This window comes from Pongo pygmaeus, chromosome 3, assembly GCF_028885625.2.
Source record: "Pongo pygmaeus isolate AG05252 chromosome 3, NHGRI_mPonPyg2-v2.0_pri, whole genome shotgun sequence".
Classification (NCBI taxonomy): Eukaryota; Metazoa; Chordata; class Mammalia; order Primates; family Hominidae; genus Pongo; species Pongo pygmaeus.
Window position 1 is genome coordinate 131,303,594 of NC_072376.2, and position 22,576 is coordinate 131,326,169.

Sequence of the window (22,576 nt, forward strand, 5' to 3'; positions counted from 1 at the left end):
ACTGAGAGATGATACTATATAAGCAGCTAGATCAGCTTATCTGAAGTTTGTTTGCAAAATAATAGTTTACATACTTTCATCAATCAAAAGACTAATAAACCACACAGTAGTTCACACCTCCACTATAGCGTTCTTGTTTCTTTGTATCTCACAGAAAATTTTATTCCTTTCTGATTTTCCGGGATAATAAAAGCACAAATAGGTATGTATATAAAGGAAGACACTGACATCGGCCTACAAATTTATTACATCTCTTGCCCCTCAAAGGAAAAAGCATGAAATCAACATTCTTTGTGACCTGCCCACCTGCCAATGTCTGTTTGCCAGAATAAGTATTCATGATAAAATCAGTAATTAACATTTCCAAGCACCATAACACTTTATAGGCTCTGGCCTTACTCCTTCTTTCATCCTGATTTATATCAACTCCTCAAAATAATTAATTTTAATTTACTATGATAACCCTATTTATTGCTCTAACAGCATCAAAAATCTAAGCAAAATTTAGGCCTTCAAGCTTTGCCTCTACTCAATACTCATTCCTCAGCTTCCTAGTGGGAAGACAAGAGAAATCTGGTAAAAGTTCTACTTCTTCATTTTGTGTCATCATATTACCACTCTGATTATTAATGCAAAATACTTGCAAACTGCAAACCTCTTTTTTTTCAGTCTTTTAGACTGTATTTTTTAATAACAAAATATTTTCCATGCTTTCTAAAGATCTCTGGTGATAAACGCCAAGAAAAAACATATGTTAAGTGTGCTTAGAAAATATAAAGGAGACACACACAAAAAAAAATAAGAAAAACAAAAATAAAACCTGTTGTCCCAACAAGAAGCCTTCTGCTCCTGGTGAAACTCTATGGCACAATGAATAAAGATGCTGGGACTGATGAATTCAAAATACACTGACTTGTCGTAAAGACGGTGCCTAGGGTTACAGCAGAGCCAGTTCCCAGGCTGGCAGCTCCTCAGGAAGGCAGGACACTGCCAGAGCTGACAGAAGCTGCCATCTTCCACAGGACCTCCTCAGCACCAAAACCTGAGGCCTGGGACATCACCATTTCCCCATCAAGGACAAGGGCACTGGTAAACATTGCCCCTTTCACAGACAAATGGAAACTTGTGGGTGGATAAAAGTAGAAAGGTAAAATCAAACGACAACAACAAGTTAAGGCTGTGCTAATTAATTAATTATAATTAATAATTAGAATAATTATAATTAATTCATTATAATTCTAAGAAATTATAATTTTTAGAATCAAATTTTTGGAATCTGTAAAGGCAAAACTTGCTTCAAAGGCCTCAGTATTTTATTAAAGACAAAGACCAAAAGATGCTTTTAAATTTTCCCACTTAGTATTTGCCCATTTTCCTAGTTCAGCCCAGGTAGTAATATGTGAAGTACATTTGCATGTGAGAGAATTCATTTCTTCCATTTGGGGCCCTTTCTTTATAGCTCTCTTGTGAAAAGTGAGAATGAGGAAAGTGACAGTAAGAAACAAAGATACAAGCTTTACAAAGCAATGACGGGCAACCAGCATTATTCTCAAATACTAGCAGACTGATTTGGTCAGGGATGGGTACACTCACCCCAGCTGCAGCTGGTGACAAATGACTGATGCATCAGAATCATCCCAGTGGCTGCTACAGACAGTGCCCCAAACTCCTCTTGCATATACTTCCACTGTGCCTTCAAACTCATTTTTGCCACCACGAAGTCGTACTGATCCTAAAGTGGAAAAGAATCCCAAAATCTTTTAATAGTAAATAATCATTTGAACATATTGAGCCAGTCCTGGGTTAACATGATTTTTAAACTTAAGTAGTAAGGGATCCAGGCAGAATGATTTAGCCTCCACTGTGTGCGGCATGTGTTTCTTCAAGTGAGGATTTAGCAAGCTCCTTCTTTTTTGTAATTAACATCTTGATGTCAATGCTAATTATATTTTCTTTTTTATCTAGGCAAACAGACAGTCCTATTATAATTTTTTTCTTTATTCCATTATCGCCTCATCAAGAAGCAACCACTGTAATTTTCAAAGGGGGAAAAAGTGGAAGAGTATGACTAATATCAGATCTCGTATCTCAAATACTAGATTACATCACACATGAAGTTTTTATTATTTATTACCTTCCTCTTCTCATGAGGTCATCAATAAGAAACACAGAAACAAAATTAAATGTTCTGCATATGAATTAGCTGTAATTAGCTGTGTTATATCTTCCATTTGATTTGTTCATCCACTAAGAAAAAATAAAATGTGTTTTCCCCTTTTAACTTCCAGTAGTAGTCATTAAAATTCTGAAGATTATGTCCATAATCTTCATTTTGAAAATACTGCCTAATGCTAGTCTTGGAAAAATAGCCACTAGGTAGTATGTAAAATTGAATGCCCCCGGAAAGTCACCTCCTCTAAATATACCACACCCAAAGAGCTGTCCCAAAGTCCACAATTTAAGTCATTCCTTTCGGTCTTTAAAAGAGCCAAGATTTAAATTCAAGCACCCTTGGGAAGGATAACACTTTGGTCTTAACCCTTAAGTGTGGTTCAAGGACCTACATTCCTCTTCTCATTGGGACTGGTTCCAGAGCAGGCACTGGGAGGCAGCAAGTGGGACAATTGAGCAGTGACAGAATTAACCTCAGACAACTTAAGAATTGCATAAAATTCTGTTTAAAATCACCTACAATGGCCTTTATTTCATAGGTAAGAAAACTAAGAAATTAATTTAAAAAATCAATCTTACCCAAAAAATCTAGCACAATTTGCATATTTCAAAGTTATGTATGGCTTCATAATAACTTCCAAAAATATTAGATTCACAAAGTACCCATTCATTTCATTTGTACAGGCTTAGTCATCCACCACTATTATTTTCCACATCATCATCCTTTAAAAATGTAAGCATTTAAGAAAAACATATTATATTTCTCATGACAAAAACAAAGTCTCGTTTAATTCAAACAAAAGGCAATAATAAATGGAGGTGAACATTGTACAGTACCGCCAAATCCTGAGTATTCAGGAATGAACAGGGCATGGGTCATTCATATGACAAATCATCTAAAACTCATTCATATATTCTAAACTTCTTTAATTCACACTAAGCAAGAGGAAGTCCTGCCTAGCTCAGTGAAGTATGAACTACAGAATATTTTTAAGGAAGTATTTCTGAAGAGTTCAACTGATCTTTAATGATTTTTTATATCACAAAACCTCTTCTACAGAGGTCCACATAATATTATGCACATCACAAATGCCAGCAGTTTATTTTAGTCAAAGAATTCATTTGCTGACCTCAAGCAAACTTTATTTGAATTGATATTTAATCTATTATTTCTTTACTAATTCCTCCCCTTAATCACGAAGTTACTCAGGTCAAAAGGGCTGGAAGATAGTTCTAGTAATGAAAACAAAGGAAATATGTACTTATGCACATTAAGTGATCATAAGATTTAAAATAGTGCCTACATCAAAAAGCTATCAAGAAGAAATGATATACACATAGAATCTAAATGATTGAGGCACTTAGAGGTGAGAAGGAGAAAATCCCGAGTAAAGTATAATTATGACCATAACAATATAATGGCAATGATAGAGCTGGAAATAGTTTCCAGGTCAACTATCAGCTGCACCATCATTTTCTCTAACGCTCCAAGCACACTGTGAAAGCCTGGATTCATTTAGCAGTATCTGCTATATGGCAAGAAATGTGCAGTGCTCAACCAATTTTCCTTTAACAAATGAAGACAAATATTTGCAATTCTTAAAAGGCAATTTGCATGTCAATGACTAATGAATTCTATGTCAGATTCCACTCCAGGCACAGCCAGCCCCCACACACACCTTCCTAACAGTGTCCTCCACATGGTTTATCCTTTCCTAAGGGCCATAAAAATGTCTATTCTGAGGAAACCATCTACCTAGGACTCAGAATGAGTATTTATATCATTCTATAAAGCTCAGTTCTTCTAATAATTATTTGAAACACCTTTTTTAAAAACAGCATTCAAATATGCTCTAAAAGACTAAAAGTTTGAACACACGATTCATTCTATTGTAGGAGCCAAGAGCACTTTCTCTGCCTTCTGAAGGTTCACTGACAAGAGGCATATTATTAGGATAAAAGGCATATAAATTTATTCGATCGTGGTTTTACGTGATGTGGGAGCCTTTAGAATGAGAACCCAAAGCTATAGAGGATATTGCCCATTTTTATGTTCAGGTTTAACAAAGTGTGGACAGCCACGTAGAAATACGTTTGGACAAAATGGGTAGGATCTCATCTCAATAGACTGAGTGAGGAAACACAGTAAGGCTTATCAGTTTAGATTTTTCTTGGCCTCTTTGAGTTTCGTTTTGTTTTTTTCTGGGTATGAAGAAGAACCCTCTCTGGAATGGGGGGGTCTTATGACATGTAATCAAACAAGGTAGGTCAGATAAATTTTTAAGGCCAGTCTTTACACAGAAAGCTGGGACATGAGGGGAGTTGAGTAATATTTTTAGGTTTTATGGCTGACTGTGGAAACAAGGGGTTCTGGTGTCTATAGCCCACCTTGGAAAAGAGGAATTCTAGTTTCTGCGGCTAGCCTCAGGGGAAAATGAAGGCCAGTGACAGGAAAGTAGGAAAAGATCAAAGGAAAACTTGTTTCTGAGACCACTTCTGAGGGCTTCATTTAGGGATATCATTTTCTGAGAGCCAACACTATATACATTTAAGATAAGTAGTAGTTTTCATTTGTTTTCTGGCTTTATTTTGTTCTTGCTGCATTTATTCTCTTAGAAAAGCTGAGGTGGTCAAGATCTTAAAAACTATAATTTATGGCTGGACACAGTGGCTCATGCCTGTAATCCCAGCACTTTGGGAGGCCGAGGCGGGCGGATCACCTGAGGTCGAGAGTTCAAGACCAGCCTGACCAACATGGAGAAACCCCGTCTCTACTAAAAATACAAAATTAGCTGGGCATAGTGGCACATGCCTGTAATCCCAGCTACTTGGGAGGCTGAAGCAGGAGAATCACTTGAACCCAGGAGGCTGAGGTTGCGGCAAGCCGAGATCTCACCACTGCATTCCAGCCTGGGCAATAAGAGCAAAACTCCTTCTCAAAAGCAAGCAAACAACAACAACAACAAAAAAAACTATAACTTATTTCCTTCTACTTATGGATGAAGAAGCTACAGACCAAAGCAACTGAGCAGTTACAGAGCCATGATCAACTATCTCCTAGTTCCCTGCCCTGGTTACTGACCTTCTGCCTCCAAACTTAAGCAAAGACCCTAAAATACAATAAGTACCTTTCAAAACTCCAGATATTACTTTATGCATTATATATCACGTTAGTGTTCACCATCCTACTGAAAATACTGCAACTAATCCACCAAATCTTGTATGGAAATAAGCCAACTAGGCAGAGAAGCATAAAGTAGCCTGAAGTTTCTTTACACTGTGGAACAGGAGAGAAGTGGCTTTCTGGTGCTCCTATAGTTGACGCAGATCCTCCAGTAGAAACTGATTTGTCCCACAGCTGTACAAAGTTGTGGGAGGACTATGAACGTGTGCGTGTACACATTTGCACAAATGTATAGGTACACAATTACACAATGGAGAAAGGAAAATAACCTTAGCTCAAAGAAATCCGCGAAGCCCAAAGCTAACCAAGTGAACTAATTTCTATTGCTGTACCTAACAATAAAGTGATTTGCATAAATTGTAGACGAAATACTTTGTTTGGCAAATATTGTTCAATTGTCTAATTTTTTATTATCAAGAATTGATCCCTCACCTTCCGCCCACATTATCCTACAGCAACCAACCATTCTTCGATACTCTAGTCAGAGTTTGTGTCCCTGGACCACACCCCAGTGTGTGTGATCTAGGGTTGCACTGTCTTAAAGTCTCTCAAGTGCCACGTGCACAGAAAACATTCTATTCTACATATTTCTATCTTTAAAATGCGTTAAGAATAATAATTTAAAGTCTCAGGCAGAGGTTTTAGGTCAATTATATTAAGCATTATAAACATGCAGACCAAACTAGTAAAGGAAGAAAGTCTGGAATTGTACCACTATGCGTGATGGCATGTCATGCAGTGGAGGTCCCAGAGTTCCTGAAATGAACGGCTACCAAAAAAGAAAAAGGTCAACTGTCTGGTGGTGTTGTAACTATTTAAAGGCAAAATGTTCCAATGTACAACAATGTTCAGAATTCTACTATCTTAATTCCTTGATAAAAATGTTTAACTGTTAAACATTTACAGTAAAATAGTTTACAACTGTTTTCCTTCTAAGTACGTAGGCCTCCAGTTTTATAAAGGAAAGAAAACATAAAAGGTTCGTGTAACAGAAATTTGCTTGATGCACAACTTCGCCAGAAAACAGGAATTCCCCAAATAGCGGGACAGGCATTCAAGAAGAGTTCTCTTTAACCATCTTATCCATCTCAGTCAATACAGGTAAACTAGAGAACAGCTGACTGGATAAAAATTCCCTAAACAAGTCTCATTGGTTTCTGAGCTTTAAGATATAAGACTAAGGCAAGGCACAGTGGCTCACACCTGTAATCCCAGCATTTTGGGAGGCCAAGGCAGGAGGACTGTTTGAGCCCTGGGGTTAGAGATCGGCCTAGACAACAGAGTAAGACACTGTCTTTACAAAAAAAAAAAAAATTAAAAATTAGCCGGGCTTGGTGGCCCACATGTGTAGTCCCAGCTACTCAGGACACTAAGGCAGAAGGATTGCTTGTACCCAGGAGTTCAAGACTGCAGTGAGCTATAATTGTGCTACTGCATTCCAGTCTAGGCGACAGAGCAAGACCCTGTCTCAAAAAACAAAAAACAAAAACAAAAGCAAAACAACCTTCCTTTCCATATTCCATATGTGAAGGAAACCTAAAAGAAATAGGAGAAAAGGAACCAAATGAGTCAACTATCTTCACTCTATATACCCAGCTTATTCCATAATAAAGCAAATGAGAAGATATCCCTGTTTAGCCTAGATAACATAGCAAGACCTCACCTCTACAAAAAATTTTAAAATTAGCCGGGCGTGGTGGCCCGGGCCTGTAATCCCAGCTACTTGGGAGGCTGAGGCAAATGATCGCTTGAGCCCAGGCATTCAAGGTTACGATGAGCTATGACTATGCCACTACACTCCAGCCTGAGCAACAAAGCAAGACCCTGTGGTGGGAAAAAAAATGCATGCCTGCCTATTTAGTTAACCCCTCATTAAAATGTACTTATAAAATAGCATTCCTTAATTTAAAGAGAAAGAAAATGCAGTAAAAACAAAGACCCATGCCAATAGTGTTTTCTGAATAAAATTAGTAATAAATATTTTAAAAATCTTTTTTTAAAAAATCACAGTTTGATAAAAGAGTAAAAAAAACTTAATGCTTTCACACAAATCCTTTCTTGTCTATTATTGAACCTTACAGATGCATAAAATAATTAGTTTTAGTCATTTCTATTGTTCTAGTGGAATAGAAAGAATGCATACTGGCAACATCCAGCTAGTGTTCAGATCCTTGACAAAAAGTACACTTAAAACTGTGAGTGATGCCGAAATTTCAATTTATGACCTATTCAAAATAATAGAAAAAAAACCATTACATGTTGAACAATTTAGTACACATATTTGACATTAAGTTAAATATAATACTATGTCTTATACCAAATGCAACACTATAAAAATATACTAAATGACCATTCTCTATCAATTATAAAATACATAAAAAAATTACAGTATCTGAAAACAACTGAATTGGGGGACTATTGGTTGAATTTTTCAAGTACAGTAGGGGATGCTAGGTTAATTTTTATGTTATTTTCTTTCTTTACCATATTCTACAATACTAAGTTATACTATTTTCATCTATAATTATATTTACCCATTAATTAAACCTGCTATATCTTTGCTAAATAGTATATTTTATTCAAGTCATCCCAGGCCAAGATGAATCAAATCATTTTTAACATACAAGGCATTCCCCTGAACCAAGATCCAACTGAGCTATATTTGCCTCCATTAGTTCACATCTATAATTCATACTAATTGTTCATTTATTATTCATGTATACAACTTAAATGCTGAGAAAAAAAATCAGTTGGTATAGTTCAAAACGAGAGTGCATTCTCTAAATTAGCAATTCTACCCGTTTACATTGTGCTTATTAGAAATTTATAAATCTTATAAATTATTCCTTAGTTTAAAACATTATACGATATCAAACAAAAAAAGATGACTCTGTCCATGGTTAAGCTATAGTAGGCTAGCAATACATGCATATAACCTCAACAGAAGGTTTCACAAATTGTGTGTCCCCAGACCATCTACAAATAAACAAATGGTACGGGTATTACCATTTTATTGTATAGCAGTGAGTGATGAAATTGAAACCAAACAATAATCTCCTTGTCTCCCAGATCATGCACCACAGGGAAGGTAATGAAAATGCGTATTTTTCTTCTGACACCTCACCCAGAAAATGGCTGTCCTCAACCAGAGGACAAAGGTGAATTTCTGATTCATCTTTATAAATGCTGCACCTAGTGTGAATGCAGTAAATGTTTAATGAATAAATGAAACCTATCCTTACCCTGTTAGAAGAATCAGCATTACACTTTGTATCCCCTCTGCTGATCCTAATAAAAAGTACTGAGGCTAAATGTGCATGTGTGGCTTGTAGGGGGGTAAATATCATTACTTTAGTGTTTTGCATACAATAATTTTTTTATTAATATTGTTGCACTGATTTGTAAGAAGGAGAAGGAGGGGAAGAGGAGACTGCCCTGGAAAAGGAAGATGCTAAAGGGGCAAAAATAAACATTTCTTTAGTTTCTAATGACAGCAGACCAACCGTGTAGACATCAGTCTAAATCAATTGTTCATATAATGCCTATTTACTATGCAGCTAAGGAGAGAGGCTTCAAAGGACTGCTTTCTTTAAAATTTAATTCAGGGGAAAAAAACCTTCAAAATTAGAATTAAATCATATAATCATGTTTACTTAATAAATGAACTAACTTCAGCATTCTCATCAGTTATGAAATTATTCATTTCAGATATAAATGTGTCATAATATTTGCCTGCAAATAGCATCTTAAGACAAGGAAATATGCTTTGTTAACCAAACCAGAGTCTAAATGTTATTCATCCAGATATGACTAAAAAAAAGAATGTAACATTTTACAGCACTTTATAAATTACTTACTATTATTTTTTAATTGCATTAAGTTTCCCAAATATAAGGACAAGTCCCAACCATACTCCTTAGCAAACCCTTTTGGTTCTGATCAACAACTACCTTGTTTCCTCCTTGCCAGTTGAATCCCCAGATGATTCAGCGGTTAAGCTAACTAATCTATGTAATCATGGTAATTGTACATTTCTTTCCAAAGAGTGTCAGGAAGGAACATGTGATCCAGTCTGGGCAAACGAAATGTGGAAGTCTGTGGGGGAAATTCCAGAAAGGTTTCCTTGTTGTTTCAAAAGGACATTCCTGCAGAGGGGCTTTCTCTTTTCTTCTGCAGATTGTTCTATCTGTAAGTGAAGCCTGGAATAACCACCAGCCTAAGAATAAAGGCCACGCTTCTGAAGAGCATAGAGGAGACAAGAAAGTAGCAGAGGAACAGAAGTGTACCATGCTGGAGTCTGCCCATGATATGGACTTCTTGTAATAGGAACAATAAGCCTCCTTATTGTTTCCGTTTTCTATTCTTTGCTATCAAAACCACCCAAATTGATTCAAGACACATCCATACCCAAATTCATAATTATCATGTTTTCTTCCAAATCTTCCAAAAGCATCTTTATTTTCACAGTCATAATGTATATATATAAATTTCATACCCTTCTTTCCCCTAAACATTATCATAAACACTTTCCTTTTATATATATATATAAAATATTTACAATAATTATTTTAGTATCTGCATAATATCCACCAAATGCAGGTACCTGTGAGTAGTACCATATTACTGGATATTTCATTTTCCCTTCAGTTATAAACCAAATTACTTCTACATAGGCTACCTTATCACAGGGGTCCCCAACCCCCAAGCCATGGACAGGTACAGGTCCGTGGCCTGTTAGGAACTGGGCTGCCCAGCAGGAGGTGACCAGGAGGTGAGCAAGCGAAGCTCTATCTGTATTTACAGCCACTCCCCATTGCTCACATTACCACCTGAGCTCTGCCTCCCATCAGATCAGCAACAGCATTAGATTCTCCTAGGAACTCGAACTCTATTGCGAACTGTGCATGCCAGGGATCTAGGTTGCATGTTCCTTATGAGAATCTAATGCCTATGAAACCATCCCCCAGGTCCACAGAAAAACTGCCTTCCACAAAACTAGTCCCTGGTGCCAAAAAGGTTGGGGAATGGTGTCTTAACACATAGGTGCACACATGCATGCGCACACATGCACACACACACACCACAGTGACCACATAAGTAAATATACACCCCTGGACAATAGCTCATAAAAGGCAATAGTAACAGGATATCTTATTTTCTTCTCTAAAAAAAAAAAAATCACACTAGCTAAGAATCAGATAATGCCCCCAAATCTAAGTATTTGACATCTGCCTTAGTCTGAAAAGCAGATTGAGCTCAATATTTAAAATCAACCAGGAAATGTATCAAATCTGGTATTGCTAATAAACGTTTTTCGGCACTGCTACATAGAACCAAGATGTAGCACTTAAAAGTGGCAGGGGACAGCTTTCAGCTAACTTTTTAATTAACATTCACTACAAACAACAGACGGAGTTCAATGAGTACAGCCTGTAAACAATAGTACTTGGCCCACATGTCCTCTATCTCTATTTCAATCAAGAGATTTTGGGTGGGTAGGTGCACATGAACAGATGAGCATGACAAGACAAAAAGTCAGATCTCTGACTCATCCTCTCCTCCAAAATCTCAATGATTAAAACTTTCTCATTTACTTAATCTGTTTTACCTCTCAATCATCAGCCACCTATGGTTGGCTTGTAAAAAGGGAGGTTCTCAGCACAGTGTCAAGCAAGTTGCCCCATCTGCTATGCCAACCAGAGACTAGAAAAGTTACTGCCCCTCCTAGGCAGGAAACACTAAGTTATTGCAAGCTATTGTGTTTTGTTGTGTTTGTTTTGCTTGTTTTAGAGACAGGGTCTCCCTCTGTTGCCCAGAATGGGGTGCAGTGTCATGACTATAGCTCACTGCAGCCTCTATCTCCTGGCCTCAAGTGATCCCCTTGCCCCAGCCTCCTAAAGTGCTGTGATTTCAGGCATGAGCCACCATGCTGGGTGGTGGCTCATGCTTGGTCACCAAGCTATTGTTGAGGGAAATCAGTTGCCTGTTAATTCTTCCTGTAGAAATGCAAAAATAACCTAGCTCACATTCAATTAATAACCATATTCTGGGCAGCCATGGTAGCTCATGCCTGTAATTCCAGGTACCTCCCGCCTGGGAGGCCAAGGCAGGAGAATCACTTGAGCCCAGGAGTTGGAGACCAGCCTGGGCAACATGGCAAAACTCCGTCTCTACAAACAGTACAAAAAAATAATAATAAATTAGCTGGACTGTAGTCCCAGCTACTTCAGAGGCCAAGGTGAGAGAATTGCTTGATCCTGAGAGGCAGAGGTTGCAGTGAGCTGAGATGGCACAAATGCACTTTGTCTCAAAAAATAAAAATAAAATAACCATATTCCGGTGAACTAGGTTATTACTATCCTACACTGGTCAAAGGAAAAACCAGAAGTGCCATTTCTAAAACCACACAAAAAGTTAGCATTGGCATGCCTTACACTTGCTCCTAAAGCCTAACAGGGTTAAGTCACAGAATGGTGGGCTCAGTTAGTCTATATCATCACCTACCACTATACATTTTAGGTGGGTTCTAATGCCCTTCCATGTGTTCTGCCTGACTGTGACAGAGTTTTCAGCATCTAAATCACTCTGACTGCTCAATAGAAATGCATGTTCCATTCCTGATCCAGATCTAAGAATCACTCAGAGCCCGAGCTACAGTCTAAGAATCTGCATTTCAACAAGTCCCAAGGTGATTCTAAATGCTCATAATGAGACCAGCTCCCTGAGCTGATTCAGCGTATTCCCAAAGCCAGAATGATTTTTTTTTTTTTTTTTTTTTTTGAGACAGAGTTTCACTGTTGTTGCCCAGGCTGGAGTGCAATGGTGCGATTTCGGCTCACTACAACCTCCACCTCCCAGGTTCAAACGATTCTCCTGCTTCAGCCTCCCAAGTAGCTGGGATTACATGCATGCGCCACCACGCCCGGCTAATTTTGTATTTTTAGTAGAGACAGGGGTTTCTCCACGTTGGTCAGGCTGGTCTCGAACTCCCGACCTCTGGTGATCCACCTGCCTCAGCCTCCCAAAGTGCTGGGATTATAGGCGACAGCCACCGTGCCCAGCCCTAGAATGATTCTTTAGTATTAATTTGCAAGTTTCATAAAACCAGGGCCCAAGTATCATGTTTCCTGCTCTCTGACATCTGAGCCACTGGAACATCCATGCCCAGCCCTGGCTCACCTGAGGTTCCCACCCTGCCCCTTCAACTTGGCTTCAATCAACTCTTCACCACAGAGACACCAACTTCCTCATTTTTCTCGATGCAACAAGATATGTGACTCTGGCCAGCACTTTATTTTTTAAAGGAGGGATCACATTACTATAAATTGTTATTTTCTTTTGCCCTGGATTTCTGTAAAGAAAAAAATATGTCGGGCATGGTAGCTCTTACCTGTAATCCCAGCACTTTGGGAGGCTGAGGCAGGAGAATCGTTTGAACCCAGGAGGCAGAGGTTGCAGTGTGCTGAGGTTGCGCCACTGCGCTCCAGCCCGGGTGACAGAGAGAGACCCTGTCTCAAAAAAAAGAAAAGAAAAGAAAAGAAAAAGATACCAGATATCTTTTAAGCATACGAGACTGTAAATTATGTGCATCGGGCCAAACATAATTCCCTTTCTTCCTGTTAGACTAGTCCATAAACTACAAAATGAGGATTACTACACAACACAGATATTTCTACTTGTATATGTAAGTAAAGAAATACAGCAAAATGAGCTGTGAAGTAAAAATACACATATCTAACACTATTTTCTCCTACACTCCTCATAATACATCTTCACATATTTTCATCAGTAAAATGTAGGAACTCACTCATAAGGTTGCTACAAGAATGAAATGAGGCTGGGAGCGGTGGCTCACACCTGTAATACCAGCACTTTGGAAGGCAGAGGCGGGTGGATGGCCTGAAGTCAGGAATTCAAGACCAGCCTGGCCAACATGGTGAAACCCCATCTCTACCAAAAATACAAAAATTAGCCGGGCGTGGTGGCAGGCGCCTGTAATCCCAGTTACTCAAGAGGCTGAGGCAGGAGAATCGCTTGAACCAGGGAGGCGGAGGTTGCAGTGAGCTGAGATTGCACCACTACGCTCCAGCCTGGGTGACAGAGGAAGACTCCTGTCAATAAATAAATAAATAAATAAAAATAAAAGAATGAAATGAGAAAATGCACATAAAATGTTTAGTCCAGCATTCAACACAGAATGAATGCACAGTAAGTCCTAGCTAATATGATCAGCCCAGGTTGTTTTGCGTACACGCTCAGTGCTGCAAAGGTCTTTTAAATTAATTTACTCAAAACTTGCTTTTCTCCTGATGAGGGAACCAAAGCTCTAAGAGTTAAGAGTCTTACCCAACGGTGCACAGCTACTGGCAGAGCCAAAGCAGACACCAGTGTTTTCTAAAGCACAATTCAATATTCTTTTCACCACTCCATGATACTTTTGTTCACACCCCTAATTGAAATGTAGGACCAAGAGAGCCATAAGGTTCAAAATATGCCAGTCATCTCAAAGCTATAGATTATGCCCAAGCAGAACTGGAGGAGTAAATGATAGAATAAGATTGAGTCTGTGAAAGTAATTCATTATTACACAGCTGATCGTTTTCCTATTTTTTTGTGGTGGTGGGAAGGGCATTTATCTCCCATCTTGAGTGGTTTCTTTTGTTTCTCTTTTGTTCAATCACTTTACTCCAGGAGGTACAAACAACTATTATGCAGTATTTGGGATTTTGTCTGGTGAGAGTTAGCTAGGAACATAAAGGCGTTCAAAAGATTTACATTTCTAGTCAACTGAAGAACGTGAGGTGGCAGGAAATCCAAGGACAAGTTACTCTCCATGTCTGAAATATAAGGCTGAAAGAGTTATGTCAGAAAGAGAGCAACAGATCACTATCATTTTTTAACTTTAAATTACTTTTCTTGAGTCTGTGCTTATGTACTTAAAGAGAAGTTGTATATTCTCTCCTACACATTCATTCTCTAATAATTCTCCACTCTTATCTATTTATAAAACTAAGAATAATATGAAGATGAAAAAAGTCAATGTTTGCTAAACCTAAGATTTTACTATAATCTCTTATGGTGAATAACGAGACAATGCTAGCACTCTGTTTGACATCACCTCAAATTTTTTATAGCTACATTGACATTCTGTTCATGAAACACAAGTAAAGCGATGACTTCATTCCCAAGGATGAAGGATAATTGATCTTAACCTTCCTATCACTTTTCCTTAACTCAAAGCACTAATGCAATTGAAGGTACTGATAAATAAAATTTCTCCAGGAAATGAATGACATTGTGACAGATAACCTCCAAGTTACCTCCAAAAAGTACAAAGTACAATATGATTCAGGATCTCAATTCAGGAAACCCTTGCCCCACAGTGTGAATGGAAAGCTGCCAAAAATATTTTGTTGAAAAGAAATTCAAACTTTGGAGGATATTTTTTCTTCCTCAGTTTTTAAAGAAAAAAAAACTAATTTCAACAAAATCCCAACAATTCAAAATGAAGCAATGTTCAAAGCTGGATTATTCATTTACATTAAATTTATTAGTGTGATGCTTTTATTACCACAAACCTAAAACATTTTGCCACCTTTATCTCCTGATGTTACCAACTAATCCTGATAAAACATATAAAGCTAAGTAACGGCTCTGGAAAACTGTGTATGACTGTATCAAGTTGCTACTTCACCAAGATAGTAGTATTCCCATCTCTTTTCCCTTTCTTTTTTTCCAGTCACTAATGATACTTACCATACTGAGCTGGAGTATGTGAATATCGCTGATTTTGGCCACTTAATTTTGTCATACTTTTTAAAACAGAGGTCAACAGTTAAATTAAGGCAAAAATTTTACCACATTTTTCCAAATCGGAGTCTAAAGAATGGAGGGAAGGTTATTGGTTGTCACGTTAATGTAACATTTCCCTTTCCAGAACAAGTAATTATGCCTCTTTAATGTAAATATGGTAACCCACTCAACGTAAGCTAATCTAGAGAACAGACGCCCAAAGCACACTGTCACCCAATACACGAGCGCACACACACACAGTGGCCAGAGGACAGAGCAGATCCAGAAACCGAGAGCTCAGCACCTTGCATAGAAACTGTCACCCCTGACAACCTTCACACAAGCACACCTGGCTGGCTGGCTCAGATTTGCAGCACCAGTATACCTTACTGGTAACCCAGCTGCAGCCCACCATCACAGCCCGCAATGCAAGCCCACAACCCCACACCCCGTCACTTTCTCCAAGAGACCTGTACGCCGGCCCCAAGCCTCACTGGCTCCGGGTCCGTCCGGAGTTTCCGCGGCCGCCCCGAGGCCACTAACCGTGCCTGCAGTCGCAGTAGCCCCAGTCCACCTTGCCACGGGCGTCTCCGTAGAAACACCAGGGTCTGCCCGCGCCGTCGGGGCTCCGACAAAAGTTGTGGCGCTGTCCTCGCAGCTGAGCCCAGCTCGCCGGGGGCGAGCGCTCCAGGAAGGGTGGCACCTCCGCCCACTGCAGACACGGGGCGCCGAAGTCCGTCACGCTGACCCATGGCTCGCCGGCAGGGCAGCCCCAGGGGTGCGGCCGGGGCGTGTGCCCGGCCTGGAGGGCATGCGGGCGCTGGGCAGGGAGCGCCCGCGGGGGGCGCGGGAAGCGCGGGAGAGGCGGCGGCGGACGCGTCGTCGGGGGCCGCTGCTGGGTGGGAAGGTAATAGGGGTACTGCAGACCCGGAGGGGGCGAATGGCGGTGGCGGTGGCGGTGGTGGAGGGAATCATTGAGGACAGAATCAAAGCCGACCACTTCGGGGAGCGCCCCTAACACCAGGGCCAGCACGAAGCGGGCAAGCGTCATGGTGCCAGCGCTGCGGGGTCTGGTCCATGCTCCCCAGCTTCTCGGGCTTGGAGCGGAGACGAGGAGGGGGCGGGGGCGGGGCTGCCGCGTCCCTCGAATCCCCCAGCCCCCTTCCGCCCCCGGGCGCGGACCGCCCTCGCCTCCCCAACCTCGCCTCCCGCCGCTGGTGCCCTGCCGTGCCTCGGCTCCTCTCCCCCGGCGGCGGCCGCGGGTGGGGAAATCTGGAGCTCAGCCGAGCCCCGGCCAGCGGAGAGGACCGGAAAAGAGAAGGCGCGGACGCAGCGGGGAGCGGTGGAGCCTGAGCCCCAGGTAGCGGCGCAGGCACGAGCCCGGGAACTCTGCCCCCTGGGGGCGGGCGCTGGCCGCGCAGGCTGCCCGGGTCCTCCGCTCGGCCCCTGCCAGGCCCACCGCAGTCCGCCCGCACGGCACTGCCAGCTGCCTGGACCGAGCTCGAGGGTGCCTGCACGGAGCACGGTCTTGGCTGCCCCTTGCCAGCATGCAGCACCAGCACAGCCCGGCGTTGGCGGCTCCCAAGTCTGGCACCGGCCCCTGCCGTCATCTCTCCTCCAACCTCGTCGCCCCGTATCTTGTTTCCTCTGTTTTGAAATCTTTACCAAAGTGTGGATGGATTTAGATGCAGCTCTCTCCTTACAACTCCCAGGATAAAAGTTATCAAAACCCACGAGGAATGTTAAAGCCGTTTCACTGAACTATAAGCTCTTCAAGGACAAGACCTCGTTTTATTCAGCTTGATATCCCCGTGCTTAACACCGTGCCCCAATAAACATTGGCTGAAATTAAATTCCTGAACCGACTCAGGGGAAGGAGCTTGAGTCTTTCTGCTTCCTGCCTCCCACTTTCCAGCCGATGCCCTGGACAACACCAGTTGTTTGGTTATTATTGGGATTCAGTGAGGCTCTCTTAATACCAAATTTCCTCTCTAACCAGAGAAGACTTCATCCGTCCCGGTTTCCATCCTATCCAAAAAGTCCATCCCCCTAGCACCTGCCTTGTTTTTTGCAGGGCAGAGGACTTCAGTTAAGCCTATTCATTTGCCTCTCCAGGGTAGACTCTGCCTGCTGACAATTTTGAAGCTTCACTGTTGGCTCGACCTCAGCTTAGGAGGGCCCTTTCAACACTCCTCGCCCCCCTCCCACAGGCTCCAAAAAACTGTTGGCTTAGAATTTAAAAAAAAAGTCACTGGAGCTGGATGTTTTAGTATTTCGCCTTTCAGTTATTTCTGACTATGCTACCAAAGTTTGACAAGGAAAAGGAAGCCCGTAAAGAAGGCAGCATTTTATTTTCTGGCATGGTCATGTTTCATTGTGAAAAAGCAATGCTGTCTCATAATATAATGTACCCTGAAGAAAACTTGAACAAAATTAAAATGTTTATTGTTAAAACCTAGAGTTCAATTAGGAACTGAACTAATTCACTACTAGCTTTAAATAAGCCATCTTTAGCCGGGCGAGGTGGCTCACACCTGTAATCTCAGCAGTTTGGGAGGCCCAAGCAGGCGGATCACATGAGGCCAGGAGTTAGAGAACAGCGTCGCCAACATGGTGAAACCCGCCTTTACTAAAAATACAAAAAGTCGGGGGAGTGTTGGCGCGCGCCTGTAATTCCCGCTACTTGGGAGGCTGAGCCAGGAGAATCGCTTGAACCTGGGAGCAGAGGTTGCAGTGAGCCGAGATCGTGCCACTGCACTCCAGCCTGGGTGACAGAGGGAGACGCTGTCTCAAGAAAAAAAAAAATCCATCTTTAATTTTTGTGGGTCGTTTTGTTTTTTGTTTCACTCTTATTAATGAAATATTTGATTTTACTTCAGAGATAATTGGGTAAAAGAAATGATATTAAGAGTCCAGGGATGTATTTGTCAAATCTTTATTCAAGATGTTTTTATTCCAGTTGTTTTTACCCATTATTTTTTTACTAATACTTTTCTGGCTCCAAAAGCATAGTTAAATCTATACTTGTGGAAGACAATGAAAGATAAAATATATATCTGGAGTAGTCTATTTGTTCATTTTAGTAAGGGTTGGCAGAGCTCACCAATCACAGATTTTTGAAATAATAGGTGACAGTTCTATCAGGGGTCAGCCCTTTTTCTTTCTGACTGTCTCTTCCACCTCAGGCTACACACCTGATGGCCCAGGGAAGGCTCATTTTAGGACTGTGGGGAGGCTGTTTGGACCCTGCTCCCGTCCCTTCCCACATTGACCCCTACAATCATTGCTTCCATGCTTCCTGGGGGTCCAGAAGCAGACCCAATTTCCATGCATCTACATACCTTGCAGACAGGAAAATAATGAGAGAGAAGTGAATAAAACAGAAGACTTATTAGATCTGAGCTCCAGAGAGGAGCATGGCCTCGGGCAGTCTGGCCTCTCCTCCACTTCCCTGTACTCTGAGGTCACTTAACATTTAACAGACTATAAAATTGACATACACAAAGTGGAGTTACCCACAGAAAATTCCACATCCGGATTTCATCATTTAAGTTTTAAAACATACTTTTCTTAGAAAACATAAGGGCATTTATGTAATTATGATTTGAGGGCCTCAGCTTGGGTTTTGCCTTCTATTTGACAGGAAAAGTGTGTCTTAAATAGCTCTCTTCTTGACATGTTAGTCCCCTCCTCTGCTAATATTTTCTCTTCCTCTCTTCTTTCATTTCTCCTTGCTGCTGCCAACATACAGATGTTTAGAATTTCCAATTCCCAATTCAGTCCCTGAAATGCATTTCTCCCTGTTCTACCTGTCACATCACAGGGTGTGTGGAGTTGGGAGGAATTAAGAGTACAGGGGTTTGCAGGAAGAAATCTTTTCCTTCTATCTCTATTAAGGCACTACTTAGTCAAAGCTCCCTTTGACTAAGGGATTTTCATCACCCTCTAGTATAGATAACAATGCCAAAGGAGAGGGGAGGCAATTCCGTCTTGTTACAACTGTAAGAATCCTCCTCATGTGCAGTGGCTTAAGCCTATAATCCCAGCAGCTGGGGAGGCCAAGGTGGGAAGATTGCTTGAGCCCAGGAGTTCAATACCAGCCTGGGAAACATAGTGGGACTCCGTCTCTCTAAAAAACATTTTTTAACAACAAGGAGGCTGAGGCAGGAGAATTGCTTGAGCTCAGGAGATTGAGGTTGCAGTGAGATGTGATCACGCCACTGCACTCCAGCTTGGATAGCCGAGTGAGACCCTGCCAAAAAAAAAAAAACTCCCGCAGCTGATCCTCTGCTTTCCCTTCCTTTCAGCAGCAACAAAGGAGCAAGGAAAGGGACAAAAAGAAACAAATGACATCTTGCAGGCACTTCTCATCTCAACACTTAGAAGTCCCAGGGAGGCCTCCATAATGGGACTCTGTCACCTCTATCACCTCTGATTTCATCAATCCTCTGTCATTGATTTGGGACCTAAGAATTCAACTCTCCTTTGCCACACAGCCTATTCTGGTAGGGCCTAGATCCAGAACAACAACTGGAAACCTAGGGAAGTGAAGGGAAGAGTCTCCCTGCACACACAATGGCAGGGAGGGGGTGAGGGTGCAGTACACATACATCTGTATATCTGTACTTTCCCACGGCAACTATGTTATACATGAACATTTGGTTTTGTGGTAGTTTAGGGGATCATCTTACTTCACATAAGTGATGGGCTGAATAGCTCTTGTGTAGTTTGATTTGGAAACATAGCCGATATGTATATTATTTTTAGAGAGTTCCAAAAACCAATATACAAAATAACTTTTGGAAAAGGCCCATTTACAATTTAGATAATGCCTGTATTTAGAAAAGCTAAGAACTTTTAAACAGATGGCTAAGAACAGTATTTACTTTGACAATTCCAATGGCAAAAAAAAAATTGTCAAAAGAACACTGAGCATTGCTCTTTCACATCAAAGGAAAAAAAAGTCAAATAATATGAGGAACTGTCTAGGGACTGTAGGGCACTCAAAATTATAGAACATTGTCCAGCCTATAGAGAGGTGAAAATAAAATTAGATGACAATATAATATTTTATGTAAAATTCAAAAAAAAAGAGAAACATCCAGAAAATAAATGATGTATTGCCAAATGAATAGCACAATGCTTTGGCATCAGAAGTCCCTGTTGGTAGGCAGTCTCTGGAAATACAGGGAAAGTCTCTACCTATGCCTTGTATTAGTCACACTCTTCTCTGCCCGCCCCAAACCATGAAGACATCTGAGGGCCAATGATTGCAACAGTAGTACCATAGGAGTCATTTGATCTTGATTTTTCTCATGGTTTAAGGTTGAATTTCATAAACAGAACAAAATATTTTTTAAGTTTGGATTGATGTTTAAAATTCACCTAAACTTGATATAATTCCTATGCAGAAATTAGTTCTACAGACTCATTTTCAGGGTTACCCAATTATATATGTAAGGAGTGTGTGTGTGTGTGTGTGTGTGTGTATGTATGTGTGTGTGCCTCACACTCTCTCTATATATATAGTTCCTAAACTTGGTTACTTTGGCCTTGGCATCAAACCTGTGCTTGATCTGCACACTAATCAGTAGGGAAATTCAGACGAGTTTCCTTACCTCCTAAGCCCAAGGCTCCTCATCTGTGGAAAGGGGAGAGTGACAGTACTTGCATGCTAGATCTCTGTGAGGGGTAATTGAGATAATGCATGTAAACTGTTGAACAGAGTACTCCATATTGTACGGTGGAATAGCATCAGTAACTGCCATTGAATTCTTAACCCCTCAAACTAAGTCACCCGGTGAAAATCTACATCAGTGTTGCAGGAAATTTGTGTAGATTTTCCCTCCCCATCATGCTCTGCCTCTTACTGCACCTCAGCAATTTCCCCTTTAAGATTGATGGCAGTCATGAGGCTGCTGTAGCTCTGCTCACTTGAGCGCTTGTTCTCTTTGTATGTTTTCTCTCTTCCTCTCCACAAGTTTTGTCCCTGAAAGCCAATGAAATACTAAGTATCTCAAGTTAAAACACTTTTCCAGAGGAGTTTGCCTAAGTATAATGAGTGGTTTTCAAATCCCTCAGCCTTCTAGTTGCAACTGGGCTGTGATCACAGAGGAAAAGAGTAAACAGATTGAAAGAAACACAGCACCAGAACTGCTTGCCAATGATCTGGGAATCACAGAATCTTAGTGTGGAAAAGGGCTTAAAGCTCCAACTTTCTGTCAAATGCAGGAATCCTTCCAGAACTTTCTGACAAACGGACCTCCATCTATTTCTTTGTTTCTTTTTTCTTTCTTTCTTTTGGAAATGGAGTCTTACTCTGTCACCCAGGCTAGAGTGCAGTGGCACGATCTCGGCTTACTGCAACCTCTGCCTCCCAGGTTCAAGTGATTCTCCTGCCTCAGCCCCTGAATAGCTGAGATTACAGGCATGCACCACCACGCCTGGCTAATTTTTTGTATTTTTAGTAGAGGCAGGGTTTCACCATGTTGGCTGACTGGTCTCGAACTCCTGACCTCAACTAATTCGCCTGTCTTGGCCTCCCAAAGTGCTAGGATTACAGCCGTAAGCCACCATGCCCGGCCCCATCTATTTCTTTAAAATTAATCATGGGAGAAATTCCTACTTGGGAGCCAGCACACTCTTATCTCTAGAAAATCCAAATTGTTCAGAAAATCTTCCCTTCCACAAAGCCAGAAGTTCCCTACAGGTAGAAACCTACTTTATCTAGCTGTAATTCTGTTTCTATCCTCCTACTGATTTGGGGGAATAGAGGTTATTTGAGTGGGCAGTAACAGTTGTGGAATCCACCCCACCTGGGTTCAAATCCCTGTTAAATTATGTATTCGCTTCTTGGCCTCCAGGGGATGCTAAAGACTCTTTTCTTCCCCATTTCTCTCTGTCCTCAAGAAAGAGGAGATGTGTTGACTTGAGGGAGGGGCAGATCGAAGAGCAGTAATTAGTCCACATTACTAGGGTCCATTAGTAGTATTATCATGTGAGGTATAAATAAGTCTGTATATGGCTGGGAGCAGTGGCTCATGCCTGTAATTCCAGCATTTTGGGAGGCCAAGTTAGGAGGATCATTTGTGCCCAGGAATTCAAGACCAGCCCGGGCAACATAACAAGACCCTGTCTCAATAAAAAATAAAAATAAATAAGTCTGCATAAGCATAAGTAATCAGTTTCCTATTTTACCTCCTTTTGCTTATTGTGTTTTTCTTTACTTTATCATTGGAATCATAAGAACCATAAAGCTGAGGTTTGGGTAACAGTTGTAGTAAAAGGTAGGAAAAGGCGCTGTTTAGTTATTTGGCCTAGGTATTAGTAAACTGCTTTGGGGTTTGGGGGCAAAATTCCAGTTAATTTTAAAAGCTTGCATTTGACTAAGCTTGTCCTCTACATATAGATGTCTCCCAGGGAATTCAC

The 22,576-nt window shown here is 41.0% G+C and overlaps 1 protein-coding gene across 4 annotated transcripts in view; it reads right to left on the reverse strand.

Annotated features, from left to right (window-relative positions):
* Positions 1 to 16,482, reverse strand: part of PRSS12 (serine protease 12) — a 79,389-nt gene extending 62,907 nt beyond the window's left edge. For 3 of the 4 annotated variants that reach the window (XM_063664057.1, XM_054486496.2, XM_054486495.2), the window contains exons 1-2: positions 15,692 to 16,467; positions 1,594 to 1,732 (exon numbers count right to left, since the gene is read on the reverse strand). In XM_063664057.1, coding sequence (XP_063520127.1) covers positions 1,594 to 1,732; positions 15,692 to 16,199 — 647 coding nt within the window. In that variant the 5' untranslated portion in view covers positions 16,200 to 16,467. Of the gene's footprint in view, positions 1 to 1,593; positions 1,733 to 15,691 lie in introns of all 4 variants that reach the window. The other variant, XM_054486493.2, reaches the window with a different exon arrangement.
* Positions 16,483 to 22,576: the final 6,094 nt, after the last annotated feature.